Genomic DNA, 26759 nt, shown 5'->3' with positions numbered 1-26759 from the left:
GATGTGTTCTAAACACTTGACATATATAAGCGCATTTAGTTCTCACAGTAACCTTATAAAATAGGAACTGTTATTGCTAAACTAAGGCACTGAAAAATTTAGTAGCATTTTCAGTAAGGTGACCTAATTAGAGAAATGAAAGAACTGTTCTTTTAGAAAACAATGAAATAACTAATCTGTTAAGAAGTTTCATTTGGAAATGAGCATAGAGACAGAAAAAAATTAATTCAAAGAACTGTAAGATTTGCTCATCTTTGATGAAACAAATTTGAGAAACTGAATGAACTGGATGATTTTGCTAGGAAAGTTATAACCGCCAAGCTGACCCTAGAAGAGAGAGAAAATTGAAGCAGAGCAATTATGATAGAACAAATAGAAAAACTTGTTAAAGAGCAGCCCTCCTTCTTCCCAGCCTAATCCACAAGACTTGGATGATATTGGAGGGGAAATTTACCGTACCTTTATGAAAGGGATAATACTTGGCCATTTAAACTGATGCAGAGAATAGAAAAAAAAGCAACAGTTTTAACATTTTTAAAAGATGCTATCAAAACTTGGCATAGATTGCAGAAAGGAAACTTGATCAGTCTCACAAGTGCGTATCAGTGTAAAAATCCTATAAATATTAGCAGAATCCAAAGCTCATTAAAGAGTAATACACTGTGGTCAGATGTGATTATTCCTCTCCCAGAAATGCAAAGATAGTTTCTTTTGTAAATCATCATATGAATAAATCAAGTGAAAAATCTCATTTAATCACTTCTGTAGATTTGGAAAAAACATTTGTTAAAATTCAACATCCATTCTTGACAAAAAGAATAAATGGCTGTTTGCTTTAACATGATAAAATCTGTGTGTGTATGTATCTATTTCCAAAAGCCAGCATCATGATTACTGAGTAAACACTGGAAACATTATCATTAACCAGAATAAAACAGTGATAATCAGTGGGAAGAAGGACTTCAGAGAGGAAGTGTTGCTTAAGTTGAGTCTTGAAGTCTTTGTTGTTGTTTACCAAGCAAACGAGTAAAAGGCTGTTATATTCAAAGGAGAGGGGCTAGACAGTACAATCAAAGTTGTAGTGATGCAAAAAGAATTGGTGAGTTCAGGGAAGTAATTTTTAGATATGATTTGAGTGGAGGTCATAAAGGGAAGTAGTTTTTTAAAAGCATTTCATATTAACTTCTAAAATCAATATATAGTCTTGATGAGATGATCTGTTATCTAATTGACTGAACTTAAGCAAGCTTACAGTTGTCCTTATAAGCTTTGAGAATAGATTCTTTGGAGAGTTTATGGTTGCTCACTTCAATATCCATGACCTGTACTTAATCCATGGCTTAGTTCTGAGGTCAGTGGACAAGGTAAAAGTATTGCCTAGTTAAAAGAATCCTTGAAGACTTTTAAAATTTACTTAACAGAATAAAAGCATACTATCTTTGCTAAATTTCTCAGTTTTTTCCCAGCAATGAAGCACATTTGCTGTTTTTTCATTTGAGTACCAGGTGAAATACACTGAGTTAGATTTTTTAGAAGCTCTGTTTTATTAAAAATGCCTGTCTTTAAACTACTTGGAATCATGCCCAGTGCTGAGTAGATATTGTTTAGTTTGCATAAGTTAATCACATATGAAGCTATACCACTCTGTAGCTATAGTACATAGAAGTTGTAGTAGTACGTGTTTTCCTTTCTCTTTCTCCCTCTCTCTTTTTTGCAAAGGCCCCTGATTTCTGTTTGGGAATCCTTTCTTACCCCAGGCTTGGTTCCTTAGGGACCAAGTAGGTGCTTCTCCATCCTTTGCAAGGATGAAGTCCATGGCTCAAGCCCGTATCAGGCAGCACAGTACACTCATTTGAACACAGTGAGTGCTTCAGAAGTAGGCAAGAAATCTAGGCTGGCCCAATTCAAGAGAGTCTGTGGTGGCTACCAGAGGAGGAGAAGGTGCGGGACTGTGGCCACCTGTGTTAGGAGGGCTGCAGCTTGTGAGCTGTGAAGTGGTGGAAGCGGGCTGATTAGAAATCAGATGGAAAGTCATAACACCATATGTGGATGGGGTGGCTCATTGTCCTGGTGAGGTGTGTGCGTTCTGTGTATTCCTAAGTGGCTGGGTTCAACTGGGTGCAGTTTTCTGCATTCACTTAGTGCCTGGTTGACAAACTAATGCCCTCCTTGTTTTCATAAATAAAGTTTTATTTGAAAACATCCATGTCCATTCATTTCCTGTTGTCTGTGGCTGCTTTCCTTCTACAAAGGCAGAGTTGAATAACTGTGACAGAGACTGTATGGTCCAAGAAACCTAAAATATTTATTATCTGGCCCTTTACAGAGAAAGTATGATGACTCCTAACCTCATAGTGTCTTCATGTAAGATTTGTCATTTTGGCTGTTACAGAGCGCTGTATCTATTTGAAATAAATCTGTTTTTAAGTAGCTTATGTAGCATTATGAACATGTGTACTATTAAAAATTTTATCTGCAGCATAAAAATTTAAGACAAGGGAACCAGTCTTGTTTTCAGAGTTTTAGTTTAATTTTAATATTTCATTAATGCAGAATTCATTTAATGCACCTGAGATAGGGCACACTATTTTTGACATGTCCTGCAATATGTTATTTAATAATGGTTACAAGGGGGCTGTGATGATATCTTGGACTCGTGTATCATTCGCTTTTCTCCATTACTGTTACAGCACCTGCTGCCAATTACAGAAAATTTCAGTACGTTATTACATGCTGTCATTTGCCTTTGGCAAGTAGTTCTGAAAAATAGAAGATTAAAATTTAGCTGCTATAGATGGTAAACCACATCCTTTGTGTCAGATAAAATACCTCCTGGGGTATTTTTTGGTTTAACTGAAGCAGTGATTTTGTCCGTTTTCAGTGAAATGTGCGTTTCATTGAGCATAGTAGCACGTTGGTGCCTTGGGGATGTCTCTTGATTACCCTATATCTCCATTTACATCATTTTAAATTTCAGATAGCAGAACTACCAAGTGAGTCAAAATATTTGAGGCTTAGACAAATAAAAACTCGTAGATTATTTAAGTATACTACATTTTATTTTTAATGTAGTATTATGAAATATAAGTCTTTGATGGGGTTTGGAAAATGAAATTAAGAAATCATATATATTTTTGGGGACAACTAGGTTAAGCCCAGATAAAAATATAATTTGAGATCTAAATTAATCATGTTAGGTGCCCCACATAAGTTTTGCTTCTTTCTGTGTAAAATGAGCAGTTTTTTAGCCCCCAAATTAAAATTTTGTTGTCTTCTTGTAAGTATTCTGGATCACAGATATTTCAAGACATATATATAAGTACATGGCATGCCATGAAGTTTCCTGGAGTATTTTGTACAAGCATACCTTCTCTAATTGCCATCTAGAATGTTTGCAGTTGTACTATGTTATGTACTGGAGTAGCTGTAAACATTCTACCAGTGGAGGTAGATTCGTACTAGCATTTAAATAAGAAATGTAGATGGAGAAGTAAGTTTAAATTATGTTGAGGTATATTAAACAGTGTGGTTAGTAATAGTGCAAATGGTATTGGTATAGCCTTAATGAGAATAATTTTCCCCAGTAGACCCAAGAATTCCAAAATTAAGAAGTCAAAAGAAGATGGTGACTTTCCTTGTTACGGATTGCCAGAACTCTCTGCCAAGAAAATGAAACTCCCTACATGTGCATATATTACAAACACCATGATTTTGCTTCATTTCCCACATTGAGGGCCTTATTTGTATATCAGGCAACTAGTTAGAGGGCTTAGTTGGTCGTTATGTTACTGTTTCTACTCATTCAGGCCTCTTATGAGTCGTATATAGCTAGTGAACAGTCCTTCCATATTTGAATTGATCAATTCTGAATTAAAGGATTAACGAAATGACCATTTACTGTTTATGACAAACCCACAGCCAACAATATACTCAACGGGAAAAACTGAATGCTATCCCTCTGAGAACAGGAACAAGACAAGGGTGCCCACTCTTGCCAGTCTTATTCAACATAGTACTGGAGGTTTGGGCCAGAGCAATTAGGCAAGAAGAAGAAATAAAATATCCAAATTGGCAAGGAAGAAGTGAAACTCCTGCTGTTTGCAGACAACGTCATTTTTTATATGTAGGAAACACTAAAGAATCCATCAGAAAACTATTAGAAATAATCAACACCTACAGCAAAGTTGCAGGGTACAAAATCAACTTACAAAAATCAGTTGCTTTTCTATACTCTAATAGTGAACTAATGGAAAGTGAACTCAAGAATACAATTCTATTTACAATCGCAACAAAAAGAATAAAATATCTGGGAATAAATTTAACCAAGGAGGTGAAAGACCTATACAATGAAAACTGTAGGACATTATTGAAAGAAATCGGTGATGACATGCAGAAATGGAAAGATGTTCCATGCATATGGATTGGAAGAATAAACATAGTTAAAATGTCCATATTACGTAAAGCAATCTACAGAGTCAATGCAATCTCAATCAGAATCCCAATGACATTCTTCACAGAAATAGAACAAAGAATCCTAAAATTCTTAGGGGCAACCAAAGACCCCAAATAGCTAAAGCAATCCTGAGAAAAAAGAACCAAGCTGGTGGCTTCACAATCCCTGACTTCAAAATGTAATACAAAGGTAGAATAATCAAAACAGCATGATACTGCTGCAAAAAACAGACACACAGATCAATGGAACAGAATTGAAAGCCCAGAAATAAAACTACACCTCTGTGGACAGCTAATCTTTGATGAAGGTGCCAAGAACATATAATGGAGAAAGGAACATCTCTTCAATAAATGGTGTTGGGAAAAGTGGACAGCCACATGCAAAAGAATGAAACTTGACCATCATCTTTTGCCATACGCAAAAATTAGCTCAAAATACATTAAAGACTTGAAAGTAAGATGTGAAACCATAAAACTCCTAGAAGAAAATATAGGCAGCACACTCTTTGACATAGGTCTTAGAAGGATCTTTTCGAACATCATGTCTGCTCCTGCAAGGGAAGCAAAAGAAAAAATAAACAAGTGGGACTGCATCAGATTAAAGAGTTTCTGCCAGGCAAAGGAAACCAGGAAAAAATGAAAAGACAACTCTCAAACTAGAAGAAGATATTTGCAAATCATATATCTGACAAGGGGTTAATTTCCAAAATATATAAAGAACTCATACAACTCAACAACGAAAAAACAAATCACCTGATCAAAAAATCGGCAGAGGATATGGACAGACATTTTGCTAAGGAAGATATACAGATGGCCAACAGATGCATGAAAAGATGTTTAACATCATTAATCATGAGGGAGATGAAATTAAAACTACAACATCACCTTATACCTGTTAGAATGGCTATAATTACCAAGACAGAAAGCAACAAATGTTGGAAAGGATGTGGAGAAAAGGGAACCCTCCTCGTATACTGCTGTTGGGAATGTGATCTGGTGTAGTCACTATGGAAAACTGTATGGAGATTTCTCAAAAACTTAAAAATAGAAATACCGTATGACCCAGCTATCTCACTACTGGGTATTTATCCAAAGAACTTGAAATAACAGTTCAAAGAGACTTATGCACCCCTATGTTCATTGCAGCATTATTCACAACAGCCAAGAAGTGGAAGCAACCCAAGTGCTCATTGACTGATGAATGGACAAAATCGTCTCATTTTGCAACAATATGGATGGACCTTGAGGGTACTATGTTAAGTGAAAGAAGCCAGATAGAGAAATACAAACACTGTCTGATTTCACTCATATGTGGAAGATAAATACACGAACAAAGAGAACGGATTAGTGGTTACCAGAGGGGAAGGGGGTTGTGGGGTTGTCAAAAGGGGCAAAGAGCCACATATATATATGGTGACTGACAAATAATAATGTACAACTGAAATTTCACAATGTTATAAACTATTATGACCAATAACATTAAACAATGGCCATTTATACAATTTTAATACTCTTCTTTAAGGAATGCTATTTATTTCACTTGAATTATTGATCATTTCAGAAAGTAAAAGCATATTTTTGTGGCTTAATTTTTGTGCTTGTTTCTTTCTTACATAAGTACTTGATCATTATACAACTAGGCTGTTGGATAAATAGAATCAACTGAAGAACTTCAAATGCAGATTCTAGGATCTGGTTTCTGGAAATCTAGTACATCTGTGTGGGGGTGGGGGAACTCGTATTTTTTTTAAGCTTCTCAAGTGATTGTGTTGCCCAGTCAAGTTTAGGAGCCAGTCCTAGCATGTTTTTTCAGTTCTCTGTACATACATTCTGAGGAACTCCTGGCTTTTGGTTTACACAGAAAGGTACTGAGATGAGAGGGAATTAAGAGCTGTTCTCTTGTGTTATGTGCCCAGGATTTTTGATGGTAGCAATTTTATTCTGTAGTAAGACTTGGAAGATCTGATTGGCCATAAAGGAGTACATAGTAAATATTGATACTGGTTTTAAAACATCATTTTTTCTACATTTATTTCTGCTATGATGTGATATATGTATTTCTGAAAAATCTTGTGGTTTTACAAATCATGCACTAAAAATAAAAGATCTGGTAAAGATGGGTTCCACAAATCACTCAAAATGTATGCAGCTTTGTATCCAGAGCACTGGTAAAAGCAGTAACAGTCCTAATAATAGCACAGTTCAAAAGATATGTCAAATTGTTAGTAGGTAAACAAATATTGCAGTAAATAGAGGACTCTATCTTTAAGAAAAGGTGTTGGTTGCTTGATAGCAAGGAGTGTGATGAAAGGTTGAGACTGCTAAATTATAGAGACAAGGGTAAAGTGTACAAAAATGAGGAAGTGCCGTGGGAAAAGCCCTACCAAGGCTTAGTATGGGACCTAATCGAACTAGCAACAAAGTGGCATGAGTGGGCATCATGCACAGTACAGTGATCCCCTGCACTTTACTACATTTCTCTTATAGTAGTGAACTTTGTGTTAAACTGGTTGTATCTGGCCAAAAGCATTAATGTGTGGGAAAAATTGTTATATATAATCTGAGTCATATTGACATATTCTCCTATTTACCAACCTCATAAATTCGTGTTACAGTAATGTATTATAGCAGAAGAGATCATACTTAGTGGCCATTTTGGGGCAATAAGTTAGTGGTTAAGTGCATAATCTCTGGAGTCAGACTCCCAGTTCCACCCTCGTGTCCTTGGGCAAGTCAGTTAACCTCTTTATGCCTGTTTCTCTTGTATTTTTGAAAGTATTTTGAAAGTGTTTTTGAAAGTGTTATGTAGGAAAGCAGAAAGGAGAATGCTTTGGACTGGAGAATAATTCGAAAATTTCTTAGTGGAGGAGACATTTTAGCTGTTCCTTCGCAGATAACCTAAGAGGTAATTACACTTATAAATTGTGTGACCTTGGGCTAGCCTCAGTCTCCCTATCTGTAATACAGGGACAGTGTTGTTTTCTTTATCACACCACTAACTTTTTGTTGGTATCAGAATTAAAATGAGATACTGTGTGAAAATTTACCTTATAATCATAAGATAGTAAAAGGAAACATGAATTTCTAGACTTTAGTTTACCAGCTGATTCAGAATAGATGGTCTTCAAGATTTCTTCTAACTTTGAAAGTATTCGAATATCTGAAATTTCCATAAGTGCTAATAGTTCTTTCATGTTGTTTGTGTTCTCTAACCAGATATTTCTCTAGCCCTTCATTCTTTTCAGCAGTAAGTAGCTATTGGCCAAATTCTTCTTTGTTATCATAGACGTCTGCGCCAGATATTCAGTAAGGCAGATGTTTTAGTTTCAGAGATGGTAGTCTAACAAAAATGTTAATAACAGCATAAGAATTACCCCCATATTGATTCACCACCAAGGTCCATGCAGTTGAGCATTCTGTCACCTTGGTTTTGTTTCCAGAATGTTATGGGGAAGGATATTGGTACCCTTACTGATATTCCCAGATGTTCTGGTTAATGATTTATGTCTGTTTCATCAGTGAATCAAGGTATTATACAAAGTTTACTTTTTGCCTGCCTCCTTTTGTCCTCGTATTGCCTTTTGCTGACCAGAGACTTCATTTTATTCAGCTTTTCCTCCCTCCCCAACCCTCTTTAAAACTAACTTCTTTTGTGCTGCTGATTTCAACTAAATTAAATTCTAATTAAAAGAATTTTCACTTTAAGTTTTGAATGCCCAACAGGCTTGACACTCTCAAAGATAATTCAGCTTTTAAACTGCTGTTAATCAAAATAAATCTCTAACTAGGTTATAAGTCATTGTTGCTAATGAGTGTGTGCGTATCCTTGAACTATTTTGGGGCAGAAAAAAGGATTGAGAATCTGTTTTAAAACCACACTTGAAGCAACAGCCCTAGTGTTTTCCTTGGAAAACAATGCTGTAAATGACCATACTTTCTTGTTGTATACCGTTTCCTGAAATGTCTATCACCTGTTTTTATTATTAAGCTTTTTAATGTTAGACTATGTTGTTTATTGAAATATTAAAGTGAATTCAATTCTCAGTGCTTTTTCTGCTTTTAAAAGTTTTGTTCCCTAAAATCTGTATTTTAGAGGTAAAATTCATATCCTTTCCTTGGTTTAATTTCTCTTTGTCGCTTGTCATTTGCTTTGAAATATCTCAGAGTTCCTTGAAAATAGTAAATTGCTGTGCTAGTCTAAGTTGATATTTTTATTGTGCTGGTATCTATTTTGTATTTTATATTTGAAAATGACGTAATGGATGGTAATCCCTGGCTAGTTGTTTGATGCTAGCAGAAAAACCAGAGCATGATGAATTGTCTTTTCCATTTGTTCACTTAAGAACTTGTTAGCTTGTGGATATAGTTGATATTTGTAGAATCTTTTACTGTTTTAACTATTCTTTGACTTAGAGATTCTGACACTGACGAAATAGTAAGAGCATTTTTTTGGGGAACTGGGAGGAGATTGTCAAATTCTCCTTGGTAAATCTGTGTTACCTGGTACTAACTTGTTGGATTTCCAAGCTCATGAAGGTTTATTAGTGTATCCCTCTGTGTTACATTATGCCATGAATCTGTTTTCTTAGATAGGCAGCCTGTTACAAGTAAATCTTTGACCTCGTGATTCCTGCTAATCATTTATTTTCAAATGTTTAAGAGTTGGTGAACTAAGTTTAGTATACTAGAATGGGATATTCCTGCATTTCAGTTGTTTTCACTGAATTGATAATTTATTCCAAGATATTGATTGTTCCTTCTTTCTGCCCAAATAGGAGTGGTTATGTTTCTGTCGTCTACTTTAAGAATATTCCATAGTTCATGCAGCTTTTATGTTGTCCTTCTAAAATGGTAGGAGCTAATTAGTGGCAAACTGCCTGGGTAGAGTCTTAGTATTAGTCATAGATTGTTCAGGTGTGTGCAGGTATTGCCATTGTTCTTAGTAGATTATGTAGGAGGACGTAGAAATGGCATAGATGGCAGTAGTGGATGCAAGAGCCCATTTAGGTCAGAAGTCAAACAATACTTGGAACCTCTTAATGTGCTGTACTTTAGATAGCTGCCCCCATTATACCTGGTTAAAATCATTGCAAGAATATATTGTCTATGGCCCTTTTGTTACTTTTGTCTTTGTGTTTTCTACCATCTTACCATTTTGCTGTTCCTTTGATTAATATTTGTTTGGGAAGGCTGGTAGATAAGGCAGAAAACATCAAACTAAAGCATTCAATAAAACTTTTAAGAACTAATGCCTGTAAAAAAGCTATGAGAGACAGAGAAACTTATAGAACAATACTGTTGGGATGTAATCAGCAAGATCCAGAATGTTAGAAATTATATAGGACTTGGTTTCTTTAACAAATCTTTGACCAAAAAAGGGAGGAGAAGGAATCCTTAAATCATGAGACTTAAGAGACCTGTTAACTAAGATATCATGTGTGGACTTTCTCATTCAAACAAACCAACTGTTAAAAAAATGTTCGTGACATTTGGAAAACTTTGTACACTGACTGGATAATTGTGATATTAAAGAATTATGTATTAATTCATCTCTTTAGGTGAGATAATGATAATTCAGTAATTTGAAAAACAGTCCTTATAAGAATTTTGATTCCTCTTCTAAAGGAGTTTAACATTTTTTAGTAACTCCAAAACCTAGATTCATGAAAAATCTTTCTTTTATTATACTTTCCATTTTTTAGCACCTATTATTTACTAATGTTGTGTTATGTAGGTACTTAATATACTGTTTAATCTAATCACTTTGATTGAGGAATGATTGGGCATGGTTATTCTGTTCAGATGAGGAGATTGAACTTCAGAAATCTTAAGTAAATTACTTGAGTTCACATAAGTAATAAGTGCGTGGAAGGAATATGAATCATATTCTGAGCTTCAGTAAGTGAAAAAAGAAGTCCAACCTTACTTCTAAAATGGAAACCATGGATCCACAAAAGTAGTAGTGTTGTTTTCAATTGTTGTGGATTTTTAACTGGAATTCTGTTTATAATAGTGAAACAGTAGCTTAATGAATTGCATGTCAGTAAGTAACAAGTTAGTTCAGTTTCTAAACATGCCTATCTTACCACAAGGAAATAGTAATGATTCCGAATTGACTTTTAAAAAACAGTTTCATTGTTTTGCAAGAACTATTTGAGAGATCATAAAATGTGCATTGCATTCATTGTATCTTTTGAAAACATCAGATATAAAGCACCGCAGATAATAGTATTAACATGAGGTTCCAGCAAAATCAGAAACAGGCAGATATTCAATTCTTAATTTACCATTCAAATTTAAATATGAACCTGTGTATCCTTTAAAGAGCTACCTATATTAAGTTCTTTTTACCTATTACATTTTACTCTTCAAAAGATTCATTTTGTTATTATTTTTGTAATCAATAAAATTTACCAGAACAGATTTCTGTAACAAAGGGTAATGGGAAAAATGCCTGTTAACTGATATGTATTTATTTATTTATTTTTTGCTGAGGAAGATTCTTCCCGAGCTAACATCTGCTGCCAGTCTTCCTCCTTTCGTATGTGAGCTGCCACCACAGCATGGCCACTGACAGATGAGTGGTGTAGGTCTGTGCCCGGGAACCAAACCTGGGTTACCAGAGTGGAATGCGCCGAACTTAACCACTAGGCCACTGGGGCTGGCCTGTGAAATAAATTTAAATAAGCAGGTAGCAACTTAATTCTCCTTTCTAGGAAAATAAAATTGAAGAATTACTGATACTGAGAGTTGAAGTCTACTTCTTTTAAATTAGAGTAATACATCTCAGATTGACGTTCAGTCGTATGGGTTTAGCTTCTATTGTTTGAGGATAGAATGATTGTGATTTGAGAAAAATACTTGTGATTTTATAAGTAGTGAAATGTTCTCTAATACTTTAACTAGTTATTGTTCACTCCCACTTTTACTCTTGCCATCCTTTCCTGGGTAATAGCGGGGGAACAGACAGGATAAGCTAAGTAGCAGGCAGCTAAAATCACTTCAGTTTCAAACAACATACAGTAGAGTGACCTCCCCAGGGAAGGACACCAGTAGGTAAAACAGTAGATTGAAGACACTTGATTTATTGGCATTTTTTCAGTTAGTTTGGTGAGAGAAGCTTTAATAAGTTTATGCAATACCCTGGGCCTAGTACTTAGTACCTTTTTTTTTCTTTTGCACAGCTCTAATTTTTCCCCCTAGTGATTTCATCCTAGTCGCCCCCAGACCTCCCCAGGCCTTCCGTGAGTCAGAGTCTAGTTAGATCATGAGCTGTCTCCCCTGATTATTATTTATTAAGTTTACACTTAGCACTTTTCTTTGCAGGACCATTAGCGTTAGGAAGAGGTCCCGTTCTCAGTGGTAAGCAGAAGTACTGCGTGGCTGCTCAGTTTCTCTCAAGACCACACTTCTCTTGGGCCTTACGTTTGTAGGAGTAGTGCAGGCTTCTTGCTCACTGACTACGGCGTGTTCAGTCCGAATTCCACTGCAGGAAATATTTCCTTTAATTCAATATCATATGGAAGGATGCTCCACCTTCATTATCTTTACAAGACCTTTTACTCAATCAGTTGTGGCGTAATTAATTCTTAATTTTCAACGCCATACTTTTCTGTTCACTAACTGTAGTCCGCTTCCTTCCTGCAGTCTTATAGGTTCCCTCAGATATGAAGACTGTTTTACTATCAAGTGGTCATTTAAAAAGATGATTGATTTTATTAAGTTTTATTTGTTACTTTTTACTCGTTTTCATTTAACCACTACATGTAGATAGTGTATTTTAGCGGCCTTTAACTTGTTGCTAGAAGAGTTATAACTTGTTTCAGACTTTACCTTTATTTGTCAAGGATTATATAGTTTATTTTATCTGTAGATTGAAAGCAAAAATGAGTAGTCCCTAGACTAATGAAGTGGTTGCTTAGCCAGTGAGGATTTCCTGAGATCTCTAGATTCTGATTTGTTTTGTTATTTATTGAGTCAGCAAATGGGGTGCTGAAGTTAATACAGCTCGCTCGTTCTGTGTGTCCAGGGCAGCCTCTAACTCATTTCATTTGGTGAAATATATTGATGTTGATTCCATGGCTTTTGTTTTTTTCCTTGCACAAGAGCACCTTGAGTTCTTGAGTGTTGGAACAGAGTATCCCTGGGTTGGATGTTGTGAGTGTTTGAAAAGGGGAACAGTGAAGCCAAGTGATGTGGTTTATGAATCTGACAGGCAGTAGATGCGGTCTTTGCACTTACGGACAGCGTATGGGCATTAATTTCTTTACTAATGGGCGGCAGATACGGTGGATTTTGGTTCTTCATAGGTTGGGATGGGAAATACATAGAGTTGGGATTAAATGCATATTAACTCGTGATATATAAGTTTATTTCATGATTCTGAGATCCTGATATATAAAGAATCTCTGTTTAGGTTTTTTTAGTTCTGTAGTCGGGATGCTTATTTTTGCTTTTCTCATTTGCTGTTTTTCTTGTTTTTATTCTTCATTTTAGATTGACTTCGTCTGTATAGCAGTGTTGCCTTTATTTATTTTTGAACTTATAGTCCTGATGCTTGGGACCTAAATTTATCATTAATTCACTCATGTATTTATTCAGTAAACATTTATCACTGATTTCTATGGTATATGAGATAGTAAAATTTAGCATTCAGCTATTCAAGAGAAGAAGGTGTGGAGTGGATCTTTTAACTCATGCAGTTAATTTCTTTGAAACTAAAAAATGAAACAGCTAATACATTTTTATGTTAAAAATATGGGTAAATTTAAAGATGGAAATAAAAATTATCTACAGTATTTTTATTTAGTTTTCCAAGCTTTTTTCTATGTGTGTATATTGAAAAATACTATTTTTCTTATAGTAATGGAATCATACTCTATTAGTGTTTTAAAATTTTTTTGCAGTTACTGATATCACAGTGGTTGGATGCTGTCGAGGGAGTCCAGTGAGGTAGACTGTCATAGAGTTTTTCTTCAACCACTATTTACATGAGATGATGATTCTAGAATGTGTAACACTTGACGGTAGGTAGTGATCCAGTGAAAGCATAGCCTGAGATTATGTATTTCCTGAAAGCGGTTTTATACATTTATAATAGACAGTACACATTTTTAAAACTTGAATACCAGAAAGTATGCTTTTAGTCTTTGCTTATTTCACTAAAGATACAAAATTTAATTTAAAAGCAGTAAACCATTTCAGTTGAATTTGGGGGGAGCTTATTCATATACTTGTGAAATTTCCACTAAATATCGCTTACGAAGAAGATTGGAAATGTCATGCTGAATTATCTTATGATCTAATTTTATATGCACGCACTTTGTAATCCTTTTTAATGTGATGAGGGGAGAATATGAGCTTTCTATTCTAATTTTTGATTACCATCCTTCACATTCATGAAAGGGATTTAAATAATTAGAAAACCACCCCCTAACTTGGTTGAGACCTGTTTCCTTTTATTTATTAGATTACTACTATTTTATTTCTCAATTTTTATGTAATCACAGCAATAAAAATCTTTTGTGGCTTCAGTGATGATGAGGATGATGGCTGTCATTTACAGAGGCTCTTACCTATATTCTGCAATATGATTGTTTCATTACATGCATTATTTCTCATCCATACATTGACGTTACAAGGTTATTATTCCTCTTTTGGGGATTACTAAATTGAAACTCAATTTAAAAATTGTTACTTGCCCCAGACCACACTATTTATAAATGTCATCATCAAAATTTGAGCCCATGTGCGTTTGATATCAAAACACTTCTGTTTCTATTGAAAACTGTTTTTGTTCCTGGCTTTATGCATAGCTTTTTGAAATGAAACATATATATTTTTAATGCATTTATTCTTGTTATAGGGATTTTGTTAAGATAGCCATTTTTTAAAAATTTCATTTAGCTTCTTTGGACAGTTCAATGTTAGATCTCCCGTTGAATATGCTTTTAATGAAGCACAATCTAATCTAACATGAAATGTTCCATTTTCTAGCCAAGTAGACCTCTTCTGTTGTGTTTAAAGGTTTAAGTAAAATAAATTGATTTTACTTAAATTTTAATGAAATAAAGTGTGCATAATTGTTTACCCTTTAGATATATTTGTGAACTGAAGCAAATATCTATATTTGATGATCCAGAATACATGAGTATTCTGTAATAAGGAAGGAAATAGTTGTTCTTTTGAAGTTAATCATTTCATTGTAGGAAATGCCTATAAAGATGGTGGTTAGAAAAACAATTTAAAGATATAAATCACCTAACATTTAGAATGAATGCATAGGTAGTATAAGAATGGTTAATGATGGATGATATTTGTACATTGTATATATTTTGCTTTTTACATTTGGAGGAAAATCTTCAGTCATTGGAAATATTTTAGAAGCATTCTTGCTTAATTTTTCTTTCTAATACAATTATTTGATACACATATATATATTACGCTTAGACATATGCTATTCATGTTTAGAATATGTAATTTTCTGACGAGTCTAGTATATCTATATTTAGAGTCATACTTGTGAAGCATTCTGTGGACAAAGTTTGGTGCCCAATTCAGGAAATATTTATTGACCTCTTGGCTATGTGCCATGAGCTATTTTGAACAGATTTGATGAAAACACTTCTGACATTATGTTGTGGGAAAAGGAGCGCTGAAATGAGAGAATGGAGACCTGCTTTGCTGCTATTTTGCTGTGTGATCTGCCTGCACCCCTCCTTGGTAGTCAACCCAAATATGTGGGGGATGGTGTACAGAAAAGAGTGTAGGCCAGCAGTATCACTGCCCTTCCCCCGAAAAAGAAAAAAGCGATAAAACAAAACAGATCAGAGAGGGCCAGGCTAATGAGCTGAATGTGGACCAAAATGAAAACCACATTCTTCCCATAGAAATAGCGTTTTAGATGGTGGTTAGATTTTAGGTTGATTTTTAAAAAGTATCTAATGCAATCTTGTGAGCTCAGTAACCCTGGACAAGTTATTATGCTAAGCCTCAGTTCACCTGTAACGTGAGGATCATAATAGCTCCTGCCTCATAAGATGGTTGTGAGAATTATGTAATTAATTATAATTAATTATGTTAGGGCTGTAGCACAATGCTTGACACATGAAGTAAGTGCTCAGAATCTATTATTTGATATTATTATTACTAATTTACTACTGCTACTAGAAAAATAAGCCACTTTTAAAATATTTCTCTTGAAAAGGAAATACGTTCTGATTTGGGATTTTAACTGCTTCTAAGAATGCTTCTTCCCTTGCTGCAGTGGGATTAGGAACTTCCCTTTCCCTCAGCCTCCTCGCCTGTTGGTCAGTAGAAGATGAGGAATCAACTAGTTCTAAACCACTGACGGTGGTGACTCCTGCGGTTCAGGTCCGCGACTTGGGCTCTATGAAAGCTTGTTGGGGCAGTGACGCCTGGTCAGGAGTGAGGCAGTCATGGGGTCTTCAGGAATATGGAGTCGCGCTCCATCTCTGGGAGCCTTGCGGATTGACTCTGCTTGCTCCTTTCCCGCCTCCCTGCTTTTCGTTACCTTTTATTTCTGCTATATCTTCATTAGCTCCTGAAGAAGGGAACAGAAAACAGAACACATGTTGATTTTGAAGTTAAAGACTTTTTTTTTTAAGAAAGATTGGCACCTGAGCTAGCATCTGTTTCCAATTTTCTTTTTCTTCTTCTTTCCCCAAAACCCCCCAGTACATAATTGTATATTCTAGTTGTAGGTCCTTCTGGCTGTGGCATGTGGGATGCCACCTCAGCATGGCCTGATGAGCGGTGCCATGTCCGTGCCCAGGATCCGAACCAGTGAAACCCCGGGCCGCCGAAGTGGAGCAGGGGAACTTAACCACTCAACCATAAGGCCAGCCATAAAGATGTTTTTTAAAACTTGTGATGGCACAGTCAAAACTGTGAGGATGAGTCTTGAAAGAGCCGCGTGGTGTGTGGGTCGGGTTGGTAGGATGGCAGGCTCTCACTGCAGCCGGGTGTCAGTGAGGGAGCATTCGCAAGTGGCGCAGGACTGGAAAAGGAGAGCTCCTGAGTGATCTGATATTAGTCAGGCTGCTCACAGTATTCTGTGTAAAAATACTGCTTACAGTGCACTTTTTCATGTTTGAAAGGGCTTGAGGAAGTAAATCAACCAGGAGAATGAAAGAGCAAAAGAGGTGATTAAAAGGAAGTAAACAGGATTCATGAAAACACAGGAAAGCAGTTGGAATTGTTTAGAAGAAAAAGAAGAGCTAGCTACTTAAAATAATATTTAAAAGTCCAATCGTTTACTGAGGGATACAAAAATTATATTTAAAATTAGTTATTTTTTCTGTGAGGGTTATGTGCACATGTTATAGTGAAAACTTGTTTCCCCATCATTCCTCTTCTCCAGCTACTCTTCCCCTTGGAGACAACGGCTGGCACTGGTGCTGTCCTCCAGTAGCTATTCTGCACATTTGTAGTCACATGTTTCTTCTTCCCCTTCTTTGAAAACGTGAATGGCAGCATATCATGTGTACTGTTACACACCTCTACCTCTTTCTTCTTTGCCTTAACAGTGTGCCTTACAGTTTGTTCCAAATCATGACCAATAGGGCATACTTGTGTTTCTCATTAGCATTCCATTCTCTGGATATCCCATAATTTAATCATCTAGTTTTCTGTTAATGAGCAAGTTAGGATGTTTTTGCTATTCTATTTTGATATTATAAAGTTTACTACAATGAATATTCCTGTTCATCTCTTATTTCCATGCGTGAAAATAAGATAATTTCCTAGAAGGGGAATTGCTTGGCTAGAAAGATGTGCATTTTGAATTTTGGTAGATTTTACCAAATTGCCTTGCACAGAGATTATAGCAATTTATACTCCCACCAACAGTGTGTGTTTATTTTCCCACATCTTCTAAATGGTTTGTTAAAAACTTTTTAAATCTTTGCCTGGTAGATTAAAAAAGGCATCTTATTGTGGTTTTTTACATTTCTGAGTGAAATTAAATACTTTCTTATTGTGTTTTAAGATTCTTTTGTATTTTTCTATTACTATTCTGTTTATGATCTCTGTCTATTTATCTTTTGGGTTGTTAGGTCTTAAAGATTTGTGGGAGCTCTTTATATACTGAGGAAATTAATCCATTGTGATATGTTCTAAATATTTTTTCTCAATTATTTACGTTTGATTTTGCTCATAATTAAAAAAAAATTTTTGGTTAGGGAAGATTTTAAAATTTGTATGTAGTAAAATGTATCAGTCTTTTATGGTTATAGGGCTTCTTAAACTTAGACTTAGAAAGAACTTTTCCCCTGTGAGATGATAAAGCTTTCCTGTGATTTTCTTTTATGGTTGTATTTTTATGTTTAAATCTTTGATCCATTGGGAATATATTTTAATGGATGGAGTGAGGAAGGGATTAAATTTAGTTTCATCTCTTCAGAGTCTTTGGAAGATGATAGGCGATTTATGGCATAGGGAGATCTCAATAATCCTTTAGTTTTTTTGTGATTATCCTGGCCACACTTTGCTATGGATTTGTCTTGAGTGGAAATTATTAGACTAGTTTGAAAGATCTCTCTGTGTAAATTGTTCAGGAGTTTTTCCAGATTAGCGCTATCAAGCACAGTTTATTTTCTAAGTTTATTCCCAGGCTTGACAAATTTTGGTTTCTAGCAGGAATACATTTAATGACTACAGTCAGTACATTAAAATTTTATACATTTTTGAAGCAGCAAAATTAAAACAGTAGCACATTGTGTCAGTTGTAGTTTTATAGAAAGGAAAAAGGCATTGAATGAACAAAGTAGTCTACAGGGCTCATTTTCCTTATTTTCAAATATGAAAATGCAAGGGTATCCCACTGGATGCCTTTAAAAATTTTTTCTGCTCAGATGTAATAGAAAATCAAGGCTCGGCAGTTTCTTACTACTCAGTAGAAGGCAGATACCCATGAGTATCTGCTGGTTGGTACCAACGCGGCTGTTTTCTAGATAACAGTTGTGTTGTTGCCGGTGTTAGAGATGCTGTACTTTTCACTCATTCCCCGCAAGTTGTTTGATGGGTGCTACGGGCGTCTGCAGTTTAAATAATGTGTAAAACTGTTGCTCGCTTTTATTTGATGTAATTGTGAGCATCTTTTAACTTAGATACTTACTTTTTTTCTTTAAGAAGCCATGTGATGTCCCACTTTGGATACCCGAGCAAAGGTGTATATGGCAGTTATTACTGAGGGGAAGGAAAGGTGGGTGTGGTGTTAGGAGGCATGAAGTTGGGCGGGTCCCTAGACCATGCTTATCTTCTCTGTAAACTGTGATCCTTCTTAACTAGTTGTGCGATCTGTAACTGTGCCTCTCATTGTGCTTGGCCCGGGAGACCTTGACGTATGTTGTATCCTTTCCAGTTTTCTGTTTACCTTTCTTAAGTCTGAGATAGCAAAAGAATATAAATAAGAAAAGCCTGCATTTTGAAAACATCTACTTTCAACTTATTAACTGGAAACTTTGTGAAGAGAAAAATAGTTATCCAATAAATGATAATTAGTGAAAAATCACCTTCATTTGGGTTCTGTTTTTGTTATGTAGGTCACAGATCCTGTGGCAGTGGGAGGGTTCCAGGTGTCACAGGTGTAGCAGCCTGACGCAGTGCGTATGCTGTATGCGATTTCCTGTCTTCACTCTGACTGTAATTAAACGAGCACGGAATAGACTGTGGCCCAGCATGATCACACATCATTGTGCGTCAGCCACACACCTGAGTGCTCTTAAATAGAGCTGAACAACCTGAAGATTGGTGTTCTTTATTCCATGCCTTGAGGTTTACATTTTTTGAGCACAAGATGGAGACTGAAAGTGAGAGTAGCACTTCGGAGGATGACAGTGTGTTTTGGTTGGATTCTGAAGTTATAACCCAGGTGATTGACAGTGAAGAGGGAGAAAGTGAAGAAAATTTCAGGTAATTATGGAATTTGCAGTTCTCTTTCCCTCACCTTTGTCCCACTGTCCACCCCCTCCACCTGCGCCCCACCTGCCTCCCATCCTCTGTGTTTTAGTCTCTTTTCCAGTAAGACTTTCTTTTCTCTGGGGAAAGATTTGGAGCTGAAGAGGACAGATTTCTAGTTGTATATAGCATTCTTCATTCCACAACTTGCCCTGAGCTTGTAAATGCATTTTAAATGACTTGTTAAAATGCCAGGAAGAGAAGGTGTTCGACAGGTTTTGTAGTAGCATTTCAGGAATTTCAAGTAGAGACTCATATGAACTACTACCATTTACTGTATCTGATTTATAGCTAGTAGATTTGATCTGAATTTGAATATAATAGGTTTTTTTTCATCTTTTTCGTGGAATATGTTTGTGTTTGTGTGTGTGTGTGTGTATGGCTGCTTTTATTGCCTTATTCATGTGTCTGAAACATTTTGATTAAGTACAAATGAATAATTTCATGGCTTTGATCTTTACTCTTGTCTCTGACCTGTCTCACTCCCCTTGCCCATGTTTCTTGGGTTTCAATCCCTAGTTTTAACTTTATAATTGAAGCTTTTAGAGAATGCCTCCTGCTTCAGCAGCTCTCAGAGTTGAGTGGCATCGGTGGAGAAGGAGGGCTTACCCAGCTTTGTGGGAACTGCCATTTGTTTAGTAATTCTCTTGTATTGTTACAGATCTTAGGAGGCTTTATTCTGGCTTTTTTTCCCAAACAGGGTTAGCAAATTAATTCTTTAGGAGGCATTAAAAAAATCTCTTGAAGACATTTTTGTACTACATATTATCACTGCCACCCACATGGGCAATTAAACATCTTTTCTAATTTTACCTATGAGTACTTGGGTAGGTGAACGTACCATTATTTTCATCAGATCCTGTCTTTATGTTTAATTTTCAAAAAGAATATCTCTCTTTCTTAAGTTAAAGGATTCCTTTATCCACAGATTTTATTTTTAAAGTCTAGGTTAAGTGACAGAAGAGATTGAATATTAGGAACTCTTGATAACCCACACTAAATTTGCTAATCAGTGGTTAGAATGAATAAGAAATATGTTTTAAATTTTAAAGAATAATTTAATGTTCAAAGTATGAAAATGAGCTGTTAGCATATGAAATTTAACTCTCATTCTCTCTGTAATTTTACTTAGCTTTTCTTATTTGAGTAACCCGCTTTTCTCCCACAGTATGCTGATATTACATGTATTCCCTAGTTTTTAATATTGTCAGTGTCTCATGAACAATTAGTAGGAATAAAGTATTTATTTTGTTTGTTAAAACTGTTTGACCTGGTATTAAAATTCTGGAAGTTATTTTGGGGTATTTGTTAAAGGAAGAAACAACCTAGACTTTGTTGTAATAGATTTGGTACTATGATCCTTGATTTTCATGTTAGGCACCAGGAACCTGTCTGGGATTTTCTTTTTCTTTTCTTTTTTTTTTTGGTGAGGAAGGTTCACCCTGAGCTAACGTCCATGGCTAGTCTTCCTCTTTTTTTTTGCTGGAGGAAGATTAGCCCTGAGCTCACATCTGTGTTAGTCTTCCTCTGCTTTGTGTGTGGGATGCCTCCACAGCATGCCTGATGAGTGGAGTTAGGTCCGCATCAGAGATCTGAACCTGCAGACCTGGGCCGCCAAAGTAGAGCATGTGGAACTTTAACCGCTCAGGCCATGGGAATGGCTCCTGGGTTTCTTTTGACAGTTAAATTTAAAAGTAAATCTGTGGGGGGTAAAAAACAACAACAAACACACACGTAGATACAGAGAATAGATTGGTGGTTACCAGAGGGGACGGGGCCTGGAGGGGGGATGAAAGAGGTAAAGGGGCACATGTGTACAGTGACAGATAGAAACTGGACTTTTGGTGGTGAGCACAATATAGTCTATACAGATGTCGAAATATGATGTGTATCTGAAATTTATATAATATTATAAACTAGTGTGACTTCAATAAAAAAGTAAATTAAAAAAAATAAAAGCAAATCTGTGTAAGATTGAGCTTTTCTTTTCCTCAGGACTCTGACAGCATTTTCATCCTGAGAAACTGAACTAGTGTACGCGTTGTTTTAGGGAACCATGAGACCATAGGGCATTTGTCCTGTTTACAGTGTCATTTCATATCTGAATATCATCATGGCTCGCCCAAACCAAATATGTCTTTGAGATTTGACCTTATTTTATTTATAAGTTCCCCAAGAGATCAGGGTAAGGCCACATTTTATGTGGTGTTTCTCAGCTCTTCAGCAGTGAGACATGAGGAAATGTGGCAGCAGCGTGCTTTCCCAACACTCAGGCTGTGTTCCAGCGGAAATGCCCAGCAGAAAAATGTGTGTGTGGGTGTCGAAGGTGAAGGGTAGATAGTAGGAGTTGCAGCTGTAACCTTGGGAGAAGCAAATAGTAGATTCAGTGTTGCATATGAGGGTGGTTTTTGTAAAATCAACTTAATTAAAAAATATTCAGAAAAGCCTTCATGTGTTACTTTACAGTCTATGCTAATATGCTTTAAACCAAGCTGTCGTTATTGGTTACATTCTAGTTAATTTCCATTCATAAACACATACATACACACACTGTATACACACAAGGAGGGCAAAAGATTCTGTGCTTTCCTTTTTCTCTGAATAGCTTCTAAGCTAGGTTTTAAATTCAATCTTACAAGAATAACGTTGTGTTGTCTGAGGCACAGTGGCTGCGAGGGGTAGAGTCATACAGCACCTGGAGTGTAGGTTCTGGTGCTTCCAGCTGTCGTCTGCTTTAAGAGGAAGTACTCACACGGGCATTATGTTTGTCCAGTAGCTTTTGGAAGAGCATTTATTTTTGGACTTGGTTGGAGGAAACGATGCTTTTTCTTACGTTCTAGCACTGTGGAAAGTTGCCCAATCTCCTTCATGGTAATAGTTCAGACTTGTCTACCACTGACTCACAAATCTGTCATTTTCTGATTTCTGATTTGTAGGGTGAAGTTAATGTCTATCATATCACTATGGTAAAATATGTGGGGATCCTTAGAGTCCTTAGTGATCATTAGAAGAACCCATCAGAATATAAGAAGGGGAATATAAGACAGAAAAGGAAAAACAAGAATTTTAATTCTTTTAAGAAAGAAAAGTTTTATATAGGAGTTATATGTAGTGTACTAAGCCAAATATGTTATTTCAAGTATACAGGTTATCTGTATATCAATCCTATATAGTAGGCATTATTTTTACTATTTTCCAGATAAGGAAATTATGCCTTAGAAAGTCACATAGACCACGTTGTCAGTGTGTAGTAGAACAAAATTTTGATGTTCAAAGTGAAAGACTTTAGTTTTATATAAGATTTTTGGTATATCTGCTGCTAAATGTTATTCTCTGGTAAGTAATAAATTTTTTTTTGCTGAGGAAGATTGTCACCGAGCTAACATCTGTGCCAGTCTTCCTCTGTTTTGTATGTGGACGCTGCCACCGCATGCCTTGATGGGCAGTGTGTAGGTCTGTCCCCAGGATCCAAACCAGCAAACCCCAGACTGCCGAAGCAGAGTGTATGAACTTAACCACTATGCCACTGGGCTGGCCCCACTAATACCCTTTAAGAGCCTACAGATGACATCTCACTTCTGAAATTCCTTCTTTGAGGAGTTTTTGAGCACCAGTGTTGTATAGATTATGCACCCAACATACAAGTGAAGTAATGCATACAGTAATGTGACCTGTTAAAGATATGACCTCTGGAACACCTACGAATTATTACTCACTCCATCATGAAAGATTCTAGTTCTTTGGCATTTCAGGGTAGAAATGTTTATCATATGATCTTGTTTAGTCTTCTCTAATACCACGTTATTGGCAGATACTTAGCCTGGCAAGTATGACATAGAGTTTGAGACACTTACAGAGATGATATAGTACATAATTGAAGCACATTTTTAGAACTTGTGTACCTTTAAAATCAGAGTCTGTGGACGCCTAGATCTCTCCATCAGATCTTCACTTGTATCTCCATCGTAAGACGTTTGATTTTAAGTGAGAAGAGAAACTTCCAACTTTACACTAGAGGATTTGGTGAACAGATTTGAGTGTTTTTTGGAATGTCTTTTTGGTTTATAGAATCATAGGACTAATAATAATTGATGCACTTGGTTGGTTGGCTGCTTTATTCCTTCTCTGCCTTATTTGAAATGATATCATGACGTAGAAGATACAGCAGCAGTTGAAACAGGTGACAAGGGCTTGGAATATAGTGTTATATTTCTTCTAGGTTCTTACTCTTCTTTCAGACCTAGAATGATTGACTTTAATGACTAAATTCCTCTGGATGCTTATAAAGCTATTTCACCATTTCCTGCTTTTAATAACACGACTATTCTTTTGTCTTCTGTAGAAATTCTTGATTTTGAAATTCCCAATCAGTTTTTATGAGCCTGAAAGGATAGAGGGGGTATCATTGACAGTTAACCATTGACATATATACCAATATCACACCTAGGCCTATTTTTTACTCTGCGACTTTTCATAGGCATCTGACCCTTAGTAATCTATTATGTATGATACCAAAAAAGATGTGTACTTTGTAAAAACAGATAATATTTATATTACTCTGTAACCTGATGTATGACCTGGAGTATAGTCTAGCCCCTAAAATATTCTTTCAACATTAAATAGAACTTTTACCCAACATACTCTTATCAGTGTCACAAAAATAAATTTAATTCTAATCAGCAATGTCTGAGGTGAACATTGCTTAATCTCAGAAAATTTTATGCAGTATTGGAGTCTAGCCATTAGACTGTATAATCTGTGAAATGAATCTGTCTTGACCATGAGGCATGCTAGTACAAGACTTCCTTGGTATTTCAGTAATTAAACTCTTTGGGATGAAATCCAAGGTGAGCCTTTCTTAATCTGTGTGAGTTTTTTGATGTTGAAAAAGGGCCTTAGAATGCAGAAATTATATAAAACTCTATAAAAGTTCCTGGTTACCAAGCTATTTATTTAAAATTAAACATTTAAAAACCTGTTTTTCCTTAATCTTTGCATTCAACTGAAACATTAAACTCCTGTAAACAGTCAGTTGCATGTTCCAACTTAGTAAATGAAATCCCTGAAACATTTAAAGCTCTACTTATAAATATAATATAGTCAGTTTCCTCTTTAAAAAAATACATCGTGACTAGCCTAGGAAGATTATAGTCAGAACAAGCAAATCTTTTCTAGATATTTAACTTCAGAAGTTCTGCTGTACTTTTACTTTCCATTAATAATTAGCTTCCCTTTCTATGCTTTCATATTCAGATATATATTTTCTCTATTATTATTTGAAAATCAAATAATTTCTTCCACTCAAGTGTGCTGTTTTTTCCTACTGTGGCTCTCTCTTTTCTTCTCTACTTCCCTTCTTCTTAAAATAAGATCTTTAGAATACTTTTACTTCCTCTTTGTCTTAATCCCTTTCTTCCTGGATGAGATTTTTGGTGTCTTTTATTTATCACCATTCTACCCCACCTTCCGTTCGTTTTTTGCTGAGATGGTTTAATATTTTTTGTCATTCACTTAGATTTAATTATACGTATCATTGCTCAGTGCTTACTGCTGTTTCTTCTTTTTTATCATATCTCATTTCAATATGTCTGTTCTGGTTCATTTGTTATTTGATTGATATTTTCTTGATTATTCAGGTAAGTTCTATGAGTGATGTAATCTGATTTCCTGCATATACTCAAATGCCAGTTTTTTTCTCTTTGTACATAACTTGTTCTTTCTGTTTGAATGCTTGTAAGATTTTCTTTTTATCCTTAGCTACATATATTTGGCATCAATTCTTTAGCTTAGAGCTCAGTGATTTTCCTTTTTTTGTGGTGGGAAAGATTTGCTTTGAACTAACATCTGTTGACAATCTTGCTCTCTTTCTTTTTTTTTTCCTCTCCAAAGCCCCAATGCATAGTTGTATATTTTAGTTGTCTTTCTAGTTCTTCTGTGTGAGCTGCCACCACAGCATGGCTACTGACGGACTGGGAACTGGACATGGGCTGCTGAAGTGGGGTGCGCCTAACTTTAACTACTAGGCCATCAGGGCTGGCTCTCCTTTTTTTTCAAGGATATGGAATATATTTTATTATTTTAGCAGTTGGCATCAAGATTCCTCTTAAAAGGGAACATCTTTTTTTTTTTTTTGAGGAAGATTATCCCTGAGCTAACATCTTTGGCCAATCCTCCTCTTTTTGCTGAGGAAGACTGGCCCTGAGCTAACATCCGTGTCCATCTTCCTCTACTTTATACGTGGGACGCCTACCACAGCATGGCTTGCCAAGTGGTGCCATGTCCACACCCAGGATCCAAACCAGCGAACTCTAGGCCACCGAAGCAGAATGTGCGAACTTAACTGCTGTGCTACTGGGCCGGCCCCCAAGAAATCTGGTTTTTAAATTGAAGTATAATTGACATGCAATATCCTGTTGGTTTTAGATGTACATCATAGTGATTTGATATTTATATACATTATGAAATGATCACCATGATCAGTCTAGTTACCATTTGTCACCAAAGTTATTACAATGTTATTGACCATATTCCCTATGCTGTACATTACATCCCCAAACTTTATAACTGGAAGTTTGTACTTAATCTCCTTCACTTATTTGCCTACCCCCAACCCTTCCTTACTCTAGTAACTGCCAGGTAGTTTCTGGTATCTATGAGTTTGTTTCTGTTTTGTTTTGCTTTTTTCATTTGTTTTGGTTATTAGATCCCACATATAAGTGAAATCATACCATATCTGTCTTTCTCTGTCTGACTTATTTCACTTAGCATAATAGTCTCTAGGTCCCTCCATGTTGTCACAAATGGCAAGATTTCATCCTTTTTTATGGCTGAATAATACTCCGTTGTATACATATACAACATCTTCTTTATCCATTCTTCTTTTGATAGACACTTAGATTGCTTCCATATCTTGTCTATTGTAAATAATGCTTCAGTGAACATAGGGGTGCATATATATATCTCTTTGAATAAGTGTTTTTGTTTTCTTTCTATAAATACCCAGAAATGGAATGCTGGATTGTATGGTAGTTCTATTTTTATTTTTTTGAGAATCCTCCATACTGTTTTCCATAGCAGCTGCACCAATTTACATTCCCACCAACAATGTATGAGGATTCCCTTTTCTCCACATCCTCACGAACATTTATTTTTTGTCATTTTGATAATAGCCATTCTGACAAGTGGGAGGTGGTATCTCACTGTGGTTTTGATTTGTGTTTCCCTAATTAGTGATGTTGAACATCTTTTCATGTACCTATTGGCCATCTGTGTGTCTTCTTTGGAAAAATGTCTATTCAGATCCTCTGCCTAATTTTTAATCAGCTTTT

At 35.8% G+C, this 26759-nt stretch overlaps 1 protein-coding gene across 7 annotated transcripts in view; it reads left to right on the top strand.

The window, feature by feature from the left end:
* The window catches only part of ARHGAP32 (Rho GTPase activating protein 32), a 320124-nt gene that overhangs the window by 78533 nt on the left and 214832 nt on the right, over positions 1-26759 (top strand). Inside the window, exon 1 of one of the 7 annotated variants that reach the window (XM_023645125.2) lies at positions 18751-19386. The exons of 5 other annotated variants lie outside the window; for them this stretch is intronic. In XM_023645125.2, the coding sequence (XP_023500893.1) occupies positions 19271-19386 (116 nt within the window). In that variant the 5' untranslated portion in view covers positions 18751-19270. Of the gene's footprint in view, positions 1-18750; positions 19387-26759 lie in introns of those variants that run through there. One more of the 7 variants, XM_023645124.2, reaches the window with a different exon arrangement.

The sequence above is a fragment of the Equus caballus genome, chromosome 7 (assembly GCF_041296265.1).
Source record: "Equus caballus isolate H_3958 breed thoroughbred chromosome 7, TB-T2T, whole genome shotgun sequence".
Classification (NCBI taxonomy): domain Eukaryota; kingdom Metazoa; phylum Chordata; class Mammalia; order Perissodactyla; family Equidae; genus Equus; species Equus caballus.
The sequence above is the reverse complement of the archived record's forward strand: the minus strand, read 5'-3'. Positions and strand labels throughout refer to the sequence as shown.